The sequence below is a fragment of the Coffea arabica genome, chromosome 10e, assembly GCF_036785885.1.
Source record: "Coffea arabica cultivar ET-39 chromosome 10e, Coffea Arabica ET-39 HiFi, whole genome shotgun sequence".
Classification (NCBI taxonomy): Eukaryota; Viridiplantae; Streptophyta; class Magnoliopsida; order Gentianales; family Rubiaceae; genus Coffea; species Coffea arabica.
The window spans coordinates 11612851-11633283 of NC_092328.1; the positions used below are offsets into that span (position 1 = coordinate 11612851).

At 39.7% G+C, this 20433-nt stretch overlaps 2 protein-coding genes across 3 annotated transcripts; one reads left to right on the forward strand and one right to left on the reverse strand.

The window, feature by feature from the left end:
* Nucleotides 1–2890: 2890 nt before the first annotated feature.
* LOC140015095 (uncharacterized) lies at nucleotides 2891–6925 on the reverse strand. The gene is made up of 5 exons (XM_072066978.1): nucleotides 6900–6925; nucleotides 4835–6699; nucleotides 4022–4798; nucleotides 3612–3724; nucleotides 2891–3511 (listed from the first exon to the last, which is right to left on the reverse strand). The coding sequence occupies exons 1-5, from the start codon at nucleotides 6923–6925 to the stop codon at nucleotides 2891–2893; spliced, it is 3402 nt and encodes a 1133-aa protein (XP_071923079.1).
* Nucleotides 6926–15877: 8952 nt separating this feature from the next.
* On the forward strand, nucleotides 15878–18298 carry LOC113713008 (dihydrodipicolinate reductase-like protein CRR1, chloroplastic). Of its 2 annotated transcripts, XR_003453414.2 has the most exons (11): nucleotides 15878–16100; nucleotides 16223–16345; nucleotides 16451–16525; nucleotides 16612–16677; nucleotides 16813–16908; nucleotides 17138–17254; nucleotides 17382–17474; nucleotides 17577–17678; nucleotides 17777–17863; nucleotides 17964–18059; nucleotides 18193–18298. XR_003453414.2 is itself a non-coding variant. In XM_027236697.2 (10 exons), the coding sequence occupies exons 1-10, from the start codon at nucleotides 15978–15980 to the stop codon at nucleotides 17994–17996; spliced, it is 915 nt and encodes a 304-aa protein (XP_027092498.1). In that variant the 5' UTR covers nucleotides 15878–15977; the 3' UTR covers nucleotides 17997–18298. The 2 variants fall into 2 exon arrangements, 1 of the variants encoding a protein (XP_027092498.1); XM_027236697.2 differs by having other exon boundaries at nucleotides 17964–18298.
* Nucleotides 18299–20433: the final 2135 nt, after the last annotated feature.

A 20433-nucleotide genomic window follows, 5' to 3' on the forward strand; every position in this document is an offset into this window, starting at 1 on the left:
CATAATTAACCCTTCCCCACACCTAACCCTTTCATTGTCCTCAATGGAAGCGGATAAAGAGGAAAGCAAAGCGATAAAGACAACAACACTTCCCTTAATACGGCGGGGGGCAGAGGTGAACTAAGGTCGTGGAGGGCACGATGGGCGAAAACCCACGTGGTGGAGGTATTGTGCTAAATTCTGGGCCATGCCGGCCATTTGGCCCTCCATCCGATCCATACGAGTGTCCATGTGCTGCATCTGGAACCGAAGAGCTGCAAGCTGGCTATCGACGGAGGAAGATGGTGGGGGTGCCGAAGAGGATGGTCCAGGTGTATCCGTGGAAGGACCACCAGCCTCCGGGGCAGTGGATTTGGAAGCGCTGCGCTTCGGAGGAACAGAGATTGGCCCCGGGGGAGCAAACTGGAAAACGCCATTAACCTGTCGCACAAGACCCATTTTCTCCAAACAAACCAAATCGAGGGGTTCCATAGTACAAGCACGATGCAAATTATGGTTATTTAAGTCCAAAACCCCAAGATTTACAGCCAACTGAGTGATAAATGAGCCTAAGATTAATGGTTTATTTTTCTTACTTAGCACAGTTCGGAGTTGGAGGGCAAACCAGCCGCCCAAATTGACCTTAGTTCGAGTGACCATGCACCAAACGAAAAAGAACTCGGGCTTAGTCAGAGTACCCGAGCTATCCTTCCTAGCTGAGAAACTATAGGCCATGAATCTATGTAAATAGCGGTAGGCGGCGCTCTTAAGATAAGAAGCCTTAGACTGACTGGGGTTATAGCATTGTCGGTCAACTGACAAACCACTCCAATAATCAAGGTAATGAGAGAAAAACGGCTCCGAGTACTCGCACACACTGTGCATATACTCCTCACTCTGGGAGTAGGGAATATCAATAAACCCAAGAGCCAAATTAAACTCAGTTATAGATTGGGTGAACTCTCTACCCATTAATCGAAACCTCACTACCTCAGGAGTGGTGACGGAAAATTCATCAGGAATATTCAACTCAAAAGTAGCATAGAATTCCCACGTCAGTTCAGTGAAAGCAGGTAAAATGATAGAAGCATAGCGGGTCCAGCCTACGTCAGTCAAGTGCTGCGTGACCTCATTCCTAAGGTTCAACATATCAAGTGTAGGGCCATGGATGTATTTACAAGGAATTATCTTCCTTGTGCAAGCCGAGGCATACCGCTCCTTGTCGGCAGCCCGGGTGAAGGTCAAATGACCGCCAAAATGGACCGGAGAGGAGATATGAACCTCCCTATTCCGCCCAAGGCGAGTACGGGGCCCTCCAGGCCCAGTCGATGGGGCAGGTCCCCCTAAGGGGACCGTAGGCTGAGGGGTGGAAGTGGAAGGCTTGTTCTTGCCTTTGGTTTTTGTTTGTGTCATTTGAGATCAAAGGGCAGGGCAAAAGTTAAGGTGAAGTTGGGTAAACTGGAGCGGTAACTAGTCAACAAAGCAAGGGGTCCCCAAACACAGCTCCAAACACCAACAATTGCACAAATAGAAACTAAACAACCCAAAAATCAATTAAGTTGCTAAATAATAAGATCTTCACCCAAAAACCAATTAAACATGGAAACCACGAAGATTTCCCCAAATGCTACCAAATAACCCCAAAAATTACCTAATTAATTAAACTCAGCAAAATTCCCCCTAAAACTAATTAACCAAGCACCAGAGTAAAAACTTTCTCCAACATTCAGCTACAAACATATCACAGCACCCAAACGGCAAGAATTTAACAATCTGGCCTCAGCTAACAAATTAAAAGAAATCTGGCCTCAGCTAACAAATTAAAATCTGTCCTCTGCTACAAAAATTAAGAATCTGGCCTCAGCTAAGTGACAGGAATTTGAAAAAGAAATCACCGGAGTTTATTTTTGGCTGGCAGTGGGTGAAGTAGAGAGTAGGGGAGATCCTGTGCTGCTGGCTCAGTTGGGGCGCGCGCGCGGGCTGCAGGAGGCTGGCTCAGCTGGGTTTCGCAAAGAAGAAGTGCGCGAGGGTTTCGCAAAGCCTGCGCCTGGAGAGGGGCTGGATTGGCGCGCGGCAGGCTGTTGATGGGCGCGCGATGTGGCGTGCGGCGCGGCTGCTGGTTGCTGGGCTGCGCTGGGGGCGGCGCGCAGGGCTGCGTCGCACGGAGGGAGGTGCGCTGGGCGGCAGCGGCGCGCGGCGTGGGCTGTGCAGACCGAGAGGCCGCGCGCGATGGAGGCTGGAGCTCGCGCGGAGCGCGCTTGGGCGATGGGGTGGAGTGAGGAGTGGCGGCGGACAATGGCGGCGTGCGGCAGTGGAGGTGCGGCGGACAAGGAGAAAAGAAGGAAGAAGAAGAGTGAAAAAGAAAGAAAAGGAAGAAGAAAGAAGAAAGAAAGAAAAAGGAAGAAAAGAAGAAGTAGGGCTACGATTTTTTCCTTCTTTTTCAATAAGGGCAATTTCGTCTTTTCGCCACCCCTTTCTCTCTCCCTCTTTTTTTTTTTTAAAACCTCTGGCTTAGGCGTGGGCACGCCTAACTGCTATAGAGTCCGCAGATCTTGAACAAAAGTTTCTTTTCCTCCGGCGTGACCACCTGGCGTGGGCACGCCTAACTGCCATAGAGTCCGCAGATCCTGAACGAAAAAATTTTTTCCGTCAGGCGTGACCATTTGGCGTGGGCACGCCTAACTGCTATGGAGTTCGCAGAATCTGAGCGGAAATTTCTTTTCCTCAGGCGTGACCACCAGGCGTGGGCACGCCTAACCACTGATCTCCTGCCACCAAACATCAAACCATCAATTGACACTAATACTTAACTAAAACTTCAAAAATGCATGAAAACTGAAATAAATAGTCTTGGGTTGCCTCCCAAGTAGCGCCTTTCTTTAACGTCTTTGGCTAGACATGGCCAGAACCCTCAAGCATGATAAGGTGGATCTTGGAGGTGTTTAACTTCCACTTCTTCAACAGAGAACCCCTCATAATAAGGTTTGAGACGATGGCCATTCACCACGAACTTTTTCTCCGTTTTTAAACTTTGGATCTCCACTGCACCATAATGGAACACATTAGAAACGACAAATGGACCAATCCAACGAGAACGCAACTTACCGGGAAAAAGTTTAAGCCTTGAGTGATACAAGAGGACCTTTTGCCCCACTACAAAAGTTTTCCTAGAAACCTGCTGATCATGAAAGATTTTACTCTTTTCTTTATAGATCGTGGCATTCTCATACGCTTCATTTCTTATCTCCTCTAACTCTTGTAGCTGCAATTTCCTTTGGACCCCTGCTTCCTCTAGTCCCATGTTACACTGCTTCACTGCCCAAAACGCCTTGTGTTCGAACTCCACGGGAAGATGGCAAGCCTTACCGAAGACAAGTCTATAAGGAGACATCCCAATCGGCGTATTATACGCGGTTCGATAAGCCCATAGTGCGTCTTCTAGTTTTAAACTCCAATCCTTCCTGTCCGGACGCACCATCTTCTCCAAGATCGACTTGATTTCCCTGTTTGACACTTCGGCCTGACCGTTTGCCTGCGGGGTGATACGGTGTGGATACCTTATGGAGGACACCGTATTTTCGAAACAAGGCAGTGATAGTCTTGTTGCAGAAATGTGTCCCTCTATTACTAACCACAGCTCTTGGCATTCCAAAACGGACAAAGATATTAGACTTTAAGAACTCTGCAACCACTCTAGAATCATTAGTACGGGTGGCTTTGGCTTCCACCCATTTAGAGACATAGTCTACAGCAAGTAAAATGTATAAGAAACCAAAAGATGAGGGAAAAGGACCCATAAAATCTATCCCCCAAACATCAAAAATTTCAACAAAGAACATGGGGGTTTGAAGCATTTGGTCCCTACGAAAAATATTCCCCACCCTTTGACACCTATCACAGGATTTACAGAATAAATAAGCGTCTTTAAACAGGGTAGACCAGTAAAAACCACTCTCCAACACCTTGCGAGCTGTTCGTTTGGGCCCAAAGTGCCCTCCACATGCAAACGAATGACAGAAATTTAAAATGGAGTGAAATTCACCTGCACTTACACACCTCCTGAGCACTTGATCCGAACATTGTCTCCAAAGATACGGGTCGTCCCAAATGTAATACTTAGCATCACTCTTCAACTTGTCTCTCTTAGCCTTTGGCCACCCTGCAGGCAATTGATTAGTCACCAAGAAATTTACTATATCAGCATACCAGGGTGTAGACGAGTTAATGGCAAGTAGTTGCTCCTCTGGAAATGCCTCCCTCAATGGTGGCTCTTCCTTATGAGCAAGCAAGCGGCTTAAATGATCAGCGACTAAGTTTTCTGCCCCACTCTTATCTTTAATCTCCAAATTGAACTCTTGAAGGAGCAGTATCCATCTGATAAGCCTTGGTTTAGCATCCTTCTTTGTTATCAAATATCTCAAGGCTGCATGATCAGAAAAAACTATTACTTTTGCACCTAACAAGTATGGTCTAAATTTTTCTAGTGCAAAAATCACAGCAAGTAATTCTTTCTCTGTTGTAGAATAGTTGAGTTGGGCTCCATTCAACGCCTTTGATGCATAATAGATTGCATGAGCCGCCCTGCCAATCCGTTGCCCCAGCACTGCTCCCACTGCATAGTCACTCGCGTCACACATTATCTCAAATGGGAGGCTCCAATCTGGAGGTTGGATAACAGGTGGTGATGTCAATGACTCCCTCAACCTGTCAAATGCCACCTTGCACTCTTTGGTGAAGTCAAATGCCACATCTTTTTGCAACAGTTTGAACAGGGGCGCTCCAATTTTGGAGAAATCTTTGATGAATCTCCTGTAGAACCCTGCATGACCCAAAAAGGAGCGCACCTCCCGCACACTTGCGGGGTAAGGTAAAGCAGAAATAATATCGACTTTTGCCTTGTCTACCTCTATACCTCTGGCCGACACTACATGCCCTAAAACAATACCATGATCTACCATGAAATGACATTTTTCCCAATTCAGAACCAAATTTGTCTCAATGCATCTTTTCAAAATTAGAGCTAAATTATCAAGGCATTCATCAAAACTATCTCCATACACACTAAAATCATCCATAAACACCTCAATAATCTTTTCTACGTATTCGGAGAATATACTCACCATACACCTCTGAAAAGTTGCTGGGGCATTGCAGAGGCCGAAAGGCATCCTCCGATATGCAAATGTACCGAAGGGGCAGGTGAAGGTAGTTTTCTCCTGATCCTCTGGTGCTATCGCTATCTGAAAATAACCAGAGAAACCATCAAGAAAACAGTAATAGACACGGCCAGCTAACCTTTCTATCATCTGATCAATAAAAGGTAGAGGGAAGTGGTCCTTCTTTGTCACAGCATTCAGACGCCGGTAATCAATGCACTGGCGCCATCTTGTAGGTTTTCTCACCGGGACCATCTCACCCTCTTGGTTCTCCTCAACAGTTAGTCCCGCCTTTTTCGGGACTACTTGCACGGGGCTCACCCAAGGACTATCTGAGATGGCGAAGATGATCCCCACCTCTAGGAGTTTAAGTATCTCCTTCTTGACCACTTCCATCATTAGTGGGTTCAATCTCCGTTGCCCTTGTCTAACTGGCTTTGCATTATCCTCAAGCCGGATCCGATGCATGCATAAGGAGGGGCTAATTCCTTTGATATCTGCTACACTCCACCCAATCGCCTCCTTATGATCTCGAAGAAGGCGAATCAGGTTGTCTTCTTGCCTTGGTGATAAGTGTGCAGATATGATGACTGGTAACGTCTCATTATCTCCGAGAAATGCATACTTCAGGTGCTTCGGAAGAGGCTTGAGCTCCAACTCAGGTGCCTGCACAATTGAAGGCAACAATTTCGTCTGAGTTTCTGGTACGAAGACAGACGTAAGCTCATACCTCGGGGAGATTGGTGGGAGCGAATGCAGTGCTCCAACTGCATAATATAACTCATCGCTCAGTCCCACATCAGGAGTTGCTCCCAACTCAAGATGTTTGGCTAATGCCACTGCTAGTGCATCAACCCCCTCCAATTCAAATATTTCCTGCACAAGGGGCTCAACAACACTTAAAGCATAAACAGAGTTAGACTCATCTGGGTACTTCATCGCATCAAAAATATTAAAATTTATAATTTTCCCATCGAACTCCATCGACAAAGTACACTCATTTACATCTATTTTCGTCCTAACAGTGCTTAAAAATGGCCTACCTAACAAAATAGGAGACGGATTTAGTGCCCTTTCATCCCCCATGTCTAGGACATAGAAATCTGCAGGAAAAACTAACTCATTGACCTGCACCAAAACATCTTCAACTAACCCTTCTGGGTAAGCATTGGTGCGGTCTGCAAGTTGGATTATAATGCCTGTGCCTTTTAATGGACCAAGATTAAGGGACGTATAAATTATTTTAGGCATTACATTGATTGACGCCCCTAAATCCAACATTGCCTTCCTAATCGAGGCACCTCCTATCTTGCAGGGAATGGTGAACATACCTGGGTCTCCACATTTTGGTGGGAGTTTCCTTTGGAGCATGGCTGACACGTTTTCTCCCACCGCCACTCGTTCATCTCCCCTCAGCTTCCTCTTGTGGGTGCACAAGTCCTTCAAAAATTTGGCATATTTTGGTATCTGCTTGATTGCATCCAGTAGGGGGATGTTAATCTCTACTTTCCTGAATACATCCAAAAGTTCCTTTTCCTTTTCTACTTTTCTTGTCTTCGCCAACCTGGAAGGGAAAGGAGGTAAGTCAGATGTAGTAGTGGGTGGAGAAGTGAATGTTACCTTAGGATCTTCTCGGATACGTCCTTCCTCTTCAATTTCCTTTTCTATCTCCTCCTCACTTTTGCTTTTTGAATTTTTCACTGTAGGCCCTTCCAGTTCCTTGCCACTCCTCAGCGTCATGGCACTTACATTCCTGGGATTTACCTCGGGTTGCGATGGCAGTTTCCCATAAACATGAGACTCCAAGCGGTTGATGGCAGTTGCCAGTTGACTTATTCGAACATCTTGGTCCTTCTTGTCAGCTTTGGTGTCCTGCTGGAGCTGCGCGGTATTCGCGGCCAAGGATCTGATCTCCTGTTGAAGCTGTGTAGTAGTCGTGGCCAGGTTGGTAGTAGTCGTGGCCAGGTTCTTGACTGGGTCCTCTAAGGAGCTTCCTGAATTGGAGGATGAGGGTTGAGATTTTTGGTTGCCAAGGCTGGTGGAATCCTGGTGGACGATTCGGGAATGAACCCTGTTGCCTGTTCCCATAACTGAGATTGGGATGGTCTCTCCAACCGGGGTTGTATGTGTTGGAATACGGGTCATACTGCCTGCGGGGCGCGGGCACGCCTCCGGCCATATTTACCTGTTCCGCCCCGTCCTCTTGCAGAATGGGGCACGAATCCGTGCAGTGGTCCATGCTAGTACAGATTCCACACACCTTTGCTCGCGGTGTGTCTCTCATGGCCAATTGCCTGACAGCAGATGTCAACTCTGACAGTTGCTGCTGGATGGATGGCGTCTCTGCCTCATTGACTCTACGGGTAGGATTGCTCTCACGAAAGCCGAACTGCTGAGAGTTTTCTGCCATGGCTTCAATAAGGTCCCACGCTTCCCTCGGCGTCTTGTTCGCCAGGGCTCCTCCACTTGCAGCGTCAATAATACTCCTGTCAGTTGACTGGAGTCCCTCATAGAAGTACTGGATCAACAGTTGTTCACTAATCTGATGTTGTGGGCATCTAGCGCACAACTTGTTGAACCTTTCCCAAAAATCGTACAATGACTCCCCGGAGTACTGCTTGATGCAGCAAATCTCCTTCCTCAAACTTGCAGCCCGGGATGCGGGGAAAAATTTCTCCAGGAATTTCTTCTTCAATTGTGCCCACGTGGTGATACTACCTGCAGGTAGATAGTATAGCCAATCCTTCGCTGCATCCTTGAGAGAGAAGGGGAAGACTCTCAGTCTTATTTGCTCCTCAGTGACCCCAGGAGGTTTCATGCTAGAGCAAACTACTTCGAATTCCTTGACATGTTTGTGGGGTTCTTCACCAGAAAGACCATGGAACGAAGGCAGGAGCTGAATCAACCCCGATTTCAGCTCGAAAGAAGTATTTTCAACCAGAGTTGGGAACGTGATGCACAAGGGCTGATGAGTCAGGTCTGGGGTAGCCAGCTCCCTTAATGTCTGGGTGTTGGCCATGCTAAATTCGTTTTCTACTGGCTCGTTTGCAGAAAATAAATGCCCTTCTTTTTGTCTCTTGGTCTCTTGCCTTCGCCTACGCGCTGCCTTCTCGACCTCAGGATCGTATACCAAGTCACCTGTGCGAGAAGAACGGGGCATAAACTAGCAAAAATACCAAGAAAAAGGAAAAATAAAATAAAACAAAATAAAACTGAATTCAAAAAGAAGCAAATAATTCAAACGCCAGTCCCCGGCAACGGCGCAAAAAATTGACAGGTGCTGAACCTGTGCAATAATAATAAATAAATCCTAACTACCACCTGGAACAGTCAGTAATCAATTCGAGTACTGGAGCAGGGACTCTAGGTGTGCAATGGGTTACTTGATTCACCCTGTTCCCGAAGAGTTTGCTTAATCCTATATACCTGAATTAATTATTTAACTGAATTCCCTAACTAGTAGACAGTGGTAAGCAGGGTCGTCTCCTCAGGGACTAGCAAGATATTTTTGCTTCCTTTCAAACCAAGATTAATGGGGGGTTTTGGTATCAAATGCCAACTAAACAAATTAAATGCAAAGAAATAATTAATTAAAAGAAATAATTAAGAGAAACTCTAGCCAAGGGTACACTTCAGAAATGGTTCATGCAACTGATCATTGATTCAAATGTAATTCCAACATCTACTAATAGATTGGTTATAGTTGTCTCGCACGCGCCAAACGACCAACCCTTCCGTAATTTATCGATAACTAAGGTACGACCGTTAGCTATTTCTCTAACCCAAAAACAACCCTAAGTACGACCGTAGGATTTAATTTCCAGATTGCATTAATAATTAGAAAGGCCCAATCCTAACCAATAAACACGCTACGAGGGTTTATTTAAGGTAGATCATATATTCCCCTGACATAAACCCAATTATACCAGTTGCTACTGGGATAGAGGTAACGAACAATTACGGATTCAATTACCCCTATTTAGCAAAATAGTCTCTATGAATAATTAATTATTGCGCACTAATCAATCATACATAAGAACTATAACAATTAAGAGCAGGGAGTATATAAATACCAATAAACGGAGAAAATAATTAACAACGGCTTAGATCTCACAGTAATCGGTGAACCAATTCGTCAGTTGCCCCCTTGACTAGAATTGGAGAATTAGCCCGCCATTAAGGAAGGGCAAGCGGCGCGCGGAGTTTGGGGAGGTTTGCAGATCACTTTTCCTTCGCTTCGGTCAGCCCCAGAGGAAAACGCAAGGAAGCTTTTTTATTGCTGCCAATTTTCCTCTAAAGCATACGTCGGATAGTCTCCCAATTTTTTGGTCAAAATCGAGTAAAGAGAGAACCCACCAAGTCCACAATGGCGGCTGCACTTTGCTTTCTTTCTTTTTATCACCAAAGAGACATACGAGAGGTTTTGTTTTCAATTGCTTCTTTTGTCTTCCAATTTCGGTCAACCCAATTCAATTGATAGATTAGAAAATAGCAACTGCTCAAGTCAACAGAATATGAAAAACAATCCTAGAAAATGTCAACAATGGGGGCTTTATTTCTCTCTACAGAGCTTCGGCTCTCCCCTCCTTCCAGAGCCAAGAAAAACAAAACAAAGGAAAGAACAACTCCCCTAACCTAAACCGCGCGAGAGATAAATAATATCCCCAATAGCCGAAAATTGTTACTTGCTCCAAATTGCCACCCGACTCCCTCGAAATAAAATAAAATACTATCTATTACAATTAAGTTTCTTCAGCTTCTAAATCGGACCCCACAGCGACAAATCTTCTAAGTTTTGATTTTAAGTACTTTTCAGCGTCCATCCCTGCAATTAGCGTCAAAACAAAATATCAGTAGAATCCACCCAAATAATGAAAATATTTAATCAATTAGTTGTGCAATAATGCCCAAAATACCCACTAAAATGCAACCTATCAACAACATTGTTTCCATCAAGAGCAACAGCAGTCAACAGAATACCCCCAAATGCACCTTTAAAATGGCATTCATCAAAGTGAATAAATAAGCTGCAACCTGCAAGGAATCTATCCTTTGTGCCTCAAAACTTTTGAACAATCTCAAAAATTTAGACTCCATAAGAAGGTTGGGCCTGTCATAGCAAATTTTCATGATGCTACTTGGGTTATTAATCATCAAAAGCTTAGCATATTTTGGCAATTTTCCATGTGCCTCATACTGTGATCCTTCTATCTCTTCAAAGGCTTTCTTTATTGCCTTGTAGATTTGCATTTTACTTGGCTACACTCCATGCTTCATCATTTTAACAATAACTTCCTTGTTTGTCATCTCTGGGTGGTCTCTCATCACAGAAATTAGTTTCTTTACAATCCAATCAAGAGTTGCATTTGAGTTCTTCCTATTCATGACACATACATGCTTAGGTGTATACGTTTTAATCATGAAAATAGTTGTATTAGCAATTAGGGATGCATGAATCCTCCAGTTACCACCCTGAGCACCATATTTGGCAGTATACCTACTCTTTTCATTTTTTAACCTCATTAGTAGCAATCCTTTCTAAATTGTATAGTCTTTCAAGCCTGCCCTAAATGCATCCACATTGGTAGAAAGTATCCTTTTTCAAATTTATTGTTCTCTCTTGGACTTCATGACTGCTCTAATAGGATCCACTTCTTTTTCAAATTTTGATTCAAGCACAACAAGGCCATCTTTATTCTTCTCATAATTAGACAAGTTAATTTCACCCTCATCATTGGAAGAAATTGACACCCTATCTTCATTTATGACATCTTCCAAGTCACTATATATATTATCCTTCCAAGAGTCATTAGACCTAGAATCATAAATCTCATCATTAGCCTCAATGTATTCCACAAGAATAGGAGCCTTTTTGATTTCTAAGTTTTCTGTGCATTCTTAGTTTGGTTGTTTTCTACGGTATTCTCCTCTGTTGTAGGAATAATTTCCAGGTGTAGCACATACTAGTTGACAACAAGATCCTTTTCATGGAGTTTGAATATAACAAAGACTGATTTGTTTGTAGTAATGTTCATAAAGCATGTTGTCCTAGGAATCCCACACTTCATGTGCAAAAGTATATTCAAATTTCCAGGCAAGTCATTCATTTCCTTGTCAGTAATATCATTGAATAGGTCAATATATTGCGAATTCCTTGGATCTACATTAGAAGTTCTAACTTTGTTTCCCATGCAATGAACTACAATATCATATGCAACAATTCTTCTCATTCTACATGTCAATGTGTGATGTGAGCATGCGAGATGTTCAAGGTAATCCAATGTGGGTTCTCGTGAATAAGGTCACTAGAGCAAGAGCTATGACACTTAAAGGAGCATTTCGAGCTCCAGTGTGGGCTGTCAAGACTAAAATGAAGTGTCAAGATCCATTGAAGGGTTTAAGCATGTTGAAACAATCTTTATTAATCTCATCTATGTTGATCAAACTCCATTGGATCCTAAGATTCGTATATCCAGTTGCAGTTCATAGGTTCACATCAAGGGCTTACAAATGAAGCGGATCAAGTTTTCTGCTTTGGAGTCATTTTTAGCTTAGTTTCTCTAGCTTAGTTTGGTCGTTTATTTCAAGAATAAATTGGGCTAACTTGCATGTAAGTTGGATCCACATAGTTGCTTGTTTAATTGAGTCGAATGGGACTTTTAGGTTAGGAGAATAAATTGGCCAGTTTATGTCTAAGTTGGGCCTTAATTAATTCATTAGTTCGGTTAGTTAAGAGTTTAAATCTTGACCCATTTAGATTTGTAAGTTGGGTATAAATAGCCGAATTTTAGAAGCATTATAGATGACTTTGAGAATTTTCTAATATTTAGTTTCTTGAGTGAAACAATTCTTTTGGCTTGTGAAAGATACTTTTGAACATCTTAAGAATGGTTTCTAAGGTGCTCATTGACTTATATTATAGATGATTTTGAGAAATTGCTAACATTCAATTTCTCGAGTGAAACAATTCTTTTGACTTGTGAAAGATACTTTTGAACACCTTAAGAACGGTTTCTAAGGTGCTCATTGACTTATCCATCAAGCAGTCACCTTGATTGTGGCGTCATCTACCAATCTTGATATTCTTGTGTGGTCTAAGTTTGTCTAGATTTTTGCTATTCAAACGTTAATACCATCCGATTCTAGATCCAGGACTTGCGTGTTATGGGTTCCGTCTGAAATAGGGTGTAGAACGTATCAATGTGTTTCCAAGAAAAGTTTCAATCAGCTGTTGTAAGAATTACATTTTGGAATATTGCAAATAGTATACCATGTGTATAATTATTCATCAGCACAATAAAAGGTTTACATATGCATCATACTTTTAATTCATTGTAATCATCATTTCTTCATTCATCCATTTATATCTTGAGCTATACACATTGTAAGTCAACGTATATGATGTTCAAAGCAAAACTTAAGTTACAAAACAAAATTTTCTCCACAAGCTGTATAAAGGAATAATACTAGCTTTTATGATCCTAAGCAGATTCTTTATCAAGAACTTACTCCATACTTATGTATTGCAGCTTTTTGCATCACTAAACAGTCATTGAATCGCTGACATAAATAACATAATCATCAAACATCTATCATCAAATCACATATATTATTCAGCATTCAATATCAAAAATACTTACTAAAACGCTAGTTAAATTGTAAAATTAGTTATCAAGTCCAGCAAAATACAAAAATAAAAGGACAACATAGGTATTATGGCCTGATCATCAAGAATACCTCACAATCAACAAAGGCTCCTTCATCAGAACATAAAAATTACATCAATCTCTCATTTTTATGTAACTATTTTGATATTGAACTTCAGATCATCTCCTATTAAGTACTAGATGATCATTTAAAGCTCCAGTCAGGATTTTTACTTGTTCTGCAGTTTTGTTTTGAGAATCATGCCTTCATTTCAAACTTATGGAATCCTTTTACCTCTGCTCCAAGTTCTCGTATTGTTCATTACAGAAGAGAGAACAGAAACGAGAAAAAAAGGATGGTTCTACAACATAGAAACAAGAGTCCTTTTATAGTTAGTATTTCATCTAACAAAAGAATTGTGTGCCTTTGAAACTTTGTCAGAGATAATTCCGTGCCTTTGCTGGTATAGAAGAAAAGTGGCACCAAATTGTTTCTCGGGCTTTTTGTTATTACATGCTAATAGTTTTGTCTAATTTTTTTGCTTATTAGCAGAATAAATAATTGCTAGAAGAATTGAGGATATTATTGACAATTGATCCCTTCTAATAGCGACATATGGTTCCACAATCACTTCAGGGGAGCTGAGAAAAATTTTGAAAACATTGGAGGAGTTAAATGATATTTTGTGAAACCTTAGGAGAGGTTTCTGAAATTGTTCTTTTTATGTATGTGTATTCTAGACAGTGCATTATAGAATTTTATCAAGTTTTAGCGAGGCAAAAACTATAAATATAGAGGATATTTTTAAAAATTTGTTATTTTTATTATAGAAGAAGAACTTATTTTTCTAACACTTCAAGGTGAAGACCGTTCCCTCCCTCTTTTGTGGTGGCAATGGTGAGAGTTACTTGAAAAGAAAAAGATGATATTTAGTAAATGAGTTTGAGCATTAGGGATGGATAGCGAAATTGATAATACCAGTACAGATTATTTGATAGATCACTATGAGAATTGTTAAATATGAATGAAAATATTAAATTTTGCCCTATCATTGCACACTTGTTACTTAGGTTTCAAAATCACTAAATTATTGATTGAATGAAACCTCATTTTGGTTCCAAACCAAACATGTAAGAAGAATGACGAAAACCTATACCCAAGGTGAAATTTGTGATTCCACTTGGATTCCCAAAATCCGAAATACGCACCCAACACCTTCTAGAAATAAACAAAATATGTGTGGCAACATAAGAAAGCTTATCTTTTAGCCAGCCAAAATCTTTCCAAATTTCTATTTTCACTGGCATACCTTTTAAAAATTGTAATTTCACCTTAAAACTTTTGTCTTCTTTCAGCTATTTACCTAAAACCATATCTCTTAAAAATATAAGAAATTAGACTAAAATTTTGAGTACCTATGACAGACTAAATGTTTGCCTACATAGTAAAGGCTACAAAGAATTGATGATTTTTATACTATTTTAAATACATGTTAGTGGAATATTTGTTTACTTTAGAACAATTTGGTGACTAGATACATAAGAAGCTGAAAAAGATTACGCTTCCTCTCATTAGAGCCCCTTTTGAAAAGTTTATCCGAGTTTAACCCCAGACGCAATCATATTCAAATTCTATGCTCTTGCTTTGACAAATACACTCTTTGCTAGCCTTAAGAAACTGGGCATGAGTGAAAATTTTCTAAGTATCATCTGTTTAATTGGAAAAGTCAATGGGCTTGACTGTAGGATAAAAAAAGAAAAAAAAAAGTTCAATGAACTTTGCTCATAGAGACATTTTGTTTAAGATATTAATTAAGCAAATCAAAGTTTAAGATACTTATTACAAGAGTAATCATTATTATGATTGCAAATTTTATAAATAATATTGGTTCTTGAAATAATGAGTATTTTTTTGTAAAGAGATTTTGAACCCAAAACCTCCGACTTACAATCATATTAATTTTAGTTAATTAACATGTATATTAAGTTTAACATCTACATATACAGATGTATGGGCTAGGGATAATGTTGCTCAAACTTAACTGATTTTAAATTTGGGCTTACCCGAGAGTTATTTATAAAAAATTTAGCCCATAACTTATAGGGCTAGATGGAGTGAGATCGGGCCTGTAAAAGATTATTCACAGCCCTAATTCTTTTCCTAAAGCTTATTCAAGTTTAACAGCTGGCGTTCAAATTCTATTTTCTTGCCTTTTGTCTTCCTTTGTCTTATCTTAAATTATAAAAGTGTCGTACTTTTACGCTGCGAAAGCCAATGAATTCGATTGTACAAGAAAAGAAAAGGAAAAAGAAAAAGTTTAATGAACATTGCCCATAGAGTCATTTATTTGTGGATTAACTCTACTTTGCACCTCCAAACTTGTACCATTTTCTAACTTTGCGCCCTAAATTGCAATTCTAAACACTTCGTATTCTAAACTTTTAGTTTTATACATTTTGCACCCTACACTCCCAAATTTGTTCTATTTAAATCCAATCAATGACAACTCTAGCAAAATTAACAGCATCAACAAATCAATGAAAATGTGCCAAAATGGTCAAAAAAGTGTCAAGATATCGTAACAAAAATAAAATAATGCTTTCCATTAATTTGTACCACTTTTTATTTCGCTAATTTTGCTAACAGTATTAGTGATTGTAACTATATAGATTAATGACAATAAACTGAGAGTGGTTAAGAAAAATTGAGGGATCATAGTTTGAACAAAATGATATCTTGTCATTAATTTTTACCATCCTTTATCTCGTTAATTTTGCGAACATAATTATTGATTATACTTAAATGGGACAAACTTGAGACTAGAAGGTACAATTGTCTAAAATTGAAGTTTAGAGTCAAAGCAAGAAAGTGGTACAAGTTTAGGGGGTGCTGAGTAGAGTTAGTCCTTTATTTGTTCATATCAATTTTAAGGTTGGAATTACACAGCTTTTGGAATAATTGGTGGCCATCAAAGCTCAAATGGCATTGTGGTGATGACATGATCAACATAGGGTAAAGAATGAATGCTATTAGTATTAAGTATTCCTGAAATTGGCCTGATAATTAAGGACCAAGGAAGACAATAAAAGAGCAGAAACCTTATCCTGAGAACAACGCAAAACATCGCCAGAAATAAACTTATCCGTTTCTATAACCACACCCTCTTCTTTACAGCGAGAGAGGCTTTTAGCATCCATGGCAGCCTTGAGCTGCCATTCTCATCCCATGAGCTATACGTCCAGTCTCCAAAATGTCAAGAAAATCGTGGCACCGTCCATCTCGTGTTCAATGCAGCCTGGAGGACAAAGCAACATCAAGGTAGAACTTTATTTGCAATTGCAGAAATTTTATCAGGTATGCTTAATTTGCATGCATTAGAGTAATAAAAAGAAGCTAAGAGTTTTTTCTTTTTTAAATACATTTTGTATCATGGGGAAGAGGTAATCGTAAATGGGGCAGCCAAGGAAATAGGAAGAGCAGCTGTAGTTGCTGTTACAAAAGCAAGGGGGATGGAAGTGGCGGGTGCAGTGGATTCCTACCTTGTTGGAGAAGATATTGGAAAGGTTATCTTCTTTCCCACTTATATTGAATCATTATTGTTTTTTTTCTTACAACTTTTCTGGTTTATTTAATTTTGTTTGGTGATCCTTATTTAATTACACTTTCAGGTCTGTGACATGGAAGAAGCTTTGGAAATTCCTATAATGAACGACCTTACCATGGTCTTGGGTTCCATATCTCAGGTAACAACACAGAAATCAAGTAAAAGGAAAATGCATTTCTTTGGTAACAAAATCGATTGTTTACATGGTTAGGACCTTGTTTGCAGTCTAAAGGAATGGCAGTTGTTGTTGATTTCACAGATCCTACAACAGTCTATGACAACGTTAAACAGGTCCATTCTAGATAAGCTCCAGCATCAAAACAGATGGCAAAAGTGATAAGTTTCAATTCTGTTACTCTCAGTACATTACATAATCCTGGGAATTGACTAGTCTTTTGTTGTGTTCTTGCCTGTGGTACAAAATAGGCAACAGCATTTGGCATGAATAGTGTGGTTTATGTGCCCCGCATCAAACAGGACACAGTGATGGCATTGTCATCATTCTGTGAAAAGGCCAGCATGGTGAGCTCAGGGTGAGATTTATGTTATTGAATCATTGTAATTCTACTGCTTTAGCTATCAAATTCTGTGTATCCTGAACTTCTCCTAAGAAACATACACGTTAATGGTATGAAAAATTTACCTGTGATTTGTACAAGGATACTTATGTAGGCAAGAACTGATTAATTCAATTTTCTATTCGACATAAATTAAGTAGCATTCTCATGGTAATTAGGAATGTAATGTTCAGGGGTGTCTGGTGGCTCCAACATTATCAATAGGATCGATACTCCTTCAGCAAGCTGCGATTTCAGCTTCTTTCCATTACAACAATGTAGAAATAGTTGAATCCAGGGCAAATGCTGCTGTAAGTTCACAGATGCTTTGATTCTGCAGCTAGTTGAATAACCGAGCCGTTCTGATTTCTGACTCTGAGCATCTGTTCTGGGAGAAGTATATCAAGCTTGTCTTGATTTGATGTTGTTGCTTGACAGGATTTTCCAACACAAGATGCAATACAAATTGCAAACAACATCTCCAATATAGGTCAGTTATACAACAGACAAGATATCTCGACTGAAGTCCAGGTAAGAAACAATTACCATTTGTTTAGTATTTACAGCTACAAGCATTCCAATCCTATTACATACTTGATGACATAATACCTCTTGGCTCTGTTATCATGTTAGGCACGAGGTCAGGTTCTTGGAGAAGATGGAGTGCGAGTGCACAGCCTAGTTGTTCCAGGGCTACCGTCTAGTACCACAGTGTATTTTTCCAGGCCCGGAGAGGTTAGCAGAATATCCATTGTTAAACTGCCCTAGGAAATGCAGAACACTAGACTCTTCTTCAATTGTGATAATGTCATCTCTGGTATTTCTGAATTCAGGTCTATACGATCAAACATGATATTACGGATGTGCAATCTCTCATGCCAGGCCTAATCCTAGCCATTAGAAGAGTAGTGCGCTTTAAGGTGGCTGAAATTAACTTGCATTATCTTTGTTGTCTATGCTTGTTTACTTTTCCCCCTGCCTGCCCTGAGTATTTTTTTTTTTTTGTGCTTCCCTGCGCAGAATCTGGTATTTGGCTTAGAAAAGCTTTTGTGAAATTTGATACCGGTTGAGCTCCTCGCAATTTGGGATCAATCCAGTTGACTATTCACAGATCAGGTTTTTTCTGAAGCTACATTCTGAAGGCGAAGATTAGAGAATATTCAAAGCAGATATACTTGCTGAGCTGCACTTGATTGGAATTTTATTTATGCATTTTTCAATCAAGTTTGACTTATTGAGTTTCTAACAGGAGCACTCATCTCTATCAGAAGCGACTTTAATTAGCTCAATATGCCAGAGATAGTGTTGGCATCACTTGTTGTCATGAAACCAATGAGTATACTATGGTTTGGTCATATCCTGATTAGCCTGAATCCGCGAAGATGGCTCAAACTGGTGTATCTGGTGAGACGAACTATTGCATTTGCATGCTGTTACGATGGCCCAAACTGGGAACACCATGAAAATAGAAGAAAGAGAAGAAAGGGATCTCTGTTGAGGGTTCGCACTCAGCGGTGATTATTATGCTTCCTTGTAGAACAAAATGGACTGTGAAAGACAATGAAGAAGGGACAAAGCATAATTGCATACATAGAATTGGCAGAAGAAGATGCAAGAGGCAAAAACAAATTCAACATAAAGCTAAAATGAACTTGGAATAGTGATATTGTGAGCATGATTTAGGCTAAAAATTAGTCAGAAATTCCGGTTTGACACCAAATTGGTACGCTATCTTTTACAGAATAAGTTGAAATTCCATCTCCTTAGCCTAGCCATACTCCTTATCAGTCAACTTCCTTCTGTACAGAACAAAAAAGTTGAGGAAAAATATCTCTTTTTTCCTATAATTTATTTCATCAGAATTTATATAATGAAAAATTCAATTAATGTACTTTTATATATAAAACAAAACCTGTACAAGAACGCTTTCAGAAATCCCACATATTAGAAGCAGTAATTAGAGACTCAAACAAATTAATCAGTCACCGTAGAAAGATATATGGTACAAGAACTAACTGGTCTTTCAAGTAGTTAAATTCTCTCCCGACCTAAACTATATAATACTGTGTATATTATTGCCTTAATCCATTGCAGTTTTTCTTCTTATGAGAATCAAGTTTAACTGTCTCGACATTTGTCAAGGTTAGGGGGACGGCAACACCCCTTCGAGTTTCATCATTTCAATGTTAAGTTGCATAGACTTTTTCCAAATCCAAGTTGAAAAAAAATAAAGAATAAAAAAATAAAAAGAGGTACACATAACAATTATAAACTTATCACAAGTCCAAAAGTAGTCCATTCAGAGCACTGGCGGATTTACACTGGGGGCACTGGGACACGGGCCCCACTGTCCCCTTAAATTTCTATGATATCTATAAAAATTTGATATAATTTTAATTGTATCCCCAGAAGTTTTGTGTATCTATTGGTTTATAGGCCCTTACTGTCCCTCTTAAATTTTTATAATACCTGTAAAAATTTGATGTAATTTCAAGTGTGCCTCCTGGAATTTTGTATATCTATTGGTGTATATGCTTTTAAAGTTGTCTTTGATTTTACCTGTTGTTACAGTTACCGTAGAAGGGTTTTTTCAATGATGAATATAGTGAAGAATCGGTTACAAAATAAAATGGAAGATACTTGGATGGATAATTGTTTAGTTACTTATATTGAGAAAAATATACGTCGTGATATTTAAAATGAAAAGGTTGTAAACCGTTATCAAAATATAAAAACCCGTCATGAGCAATTGTAAATGGTTCAGTTTGCTTTTGAAATAAAATTATTATTACAGTAATAATTTTGAGTCCGTCTTTTGATGTTTTTCATGAAATATATGCATCATTTGTACTTGTTGATAAATATTTTTTTCTTAAAAAACTAAAAAAAGAGTAGATAAAAAATTTTAGAGTTACTTTTACCCCCACTGAAAATTTTTTCTGGCTCCGCCACTGATTCAGAGGGAAGCTTTGTAAAATCCATATGCAAGCAACACATGGTAAAATTTAGTGTGAAAAGTGCTTTTTCAGGTTATTTGGTTGCAAAGCTTAGTAAGAATTATGTTTGGTAACGTGACAGTCATGTGTGTAGATCAGTGTGGTTTATCCTTTGTTTTGTTAATCAGTCTACTGAGCCCATTTTCCTAAAGACACTGAAAAGCAACCAATAATTCGATGCCGAACATTCTTGCTATGTAATCTAACGAATAAAAAAGGAAAAAAACAACTGGCAGGTACAGATAATCTGTAAAACCCTGAATTTATCGTGTAACTACATTTGTCTCTTGGCTTGGGATCTCAGAATAAATTTATTCTGTAATTACAGAATAAAATTGCTACAGTAATTTATCGTGTAAATTTATCGTGTTACAGTAAAGCTATCTCAGAATAAATTTATCGTGTAACTACATTTGTCTCTTGGCCTTGTTTGGATTGCTTGTTTCCGTCGGAAAATATTATCGTTTTCCGTGATCACATTTCCCCATCACCTT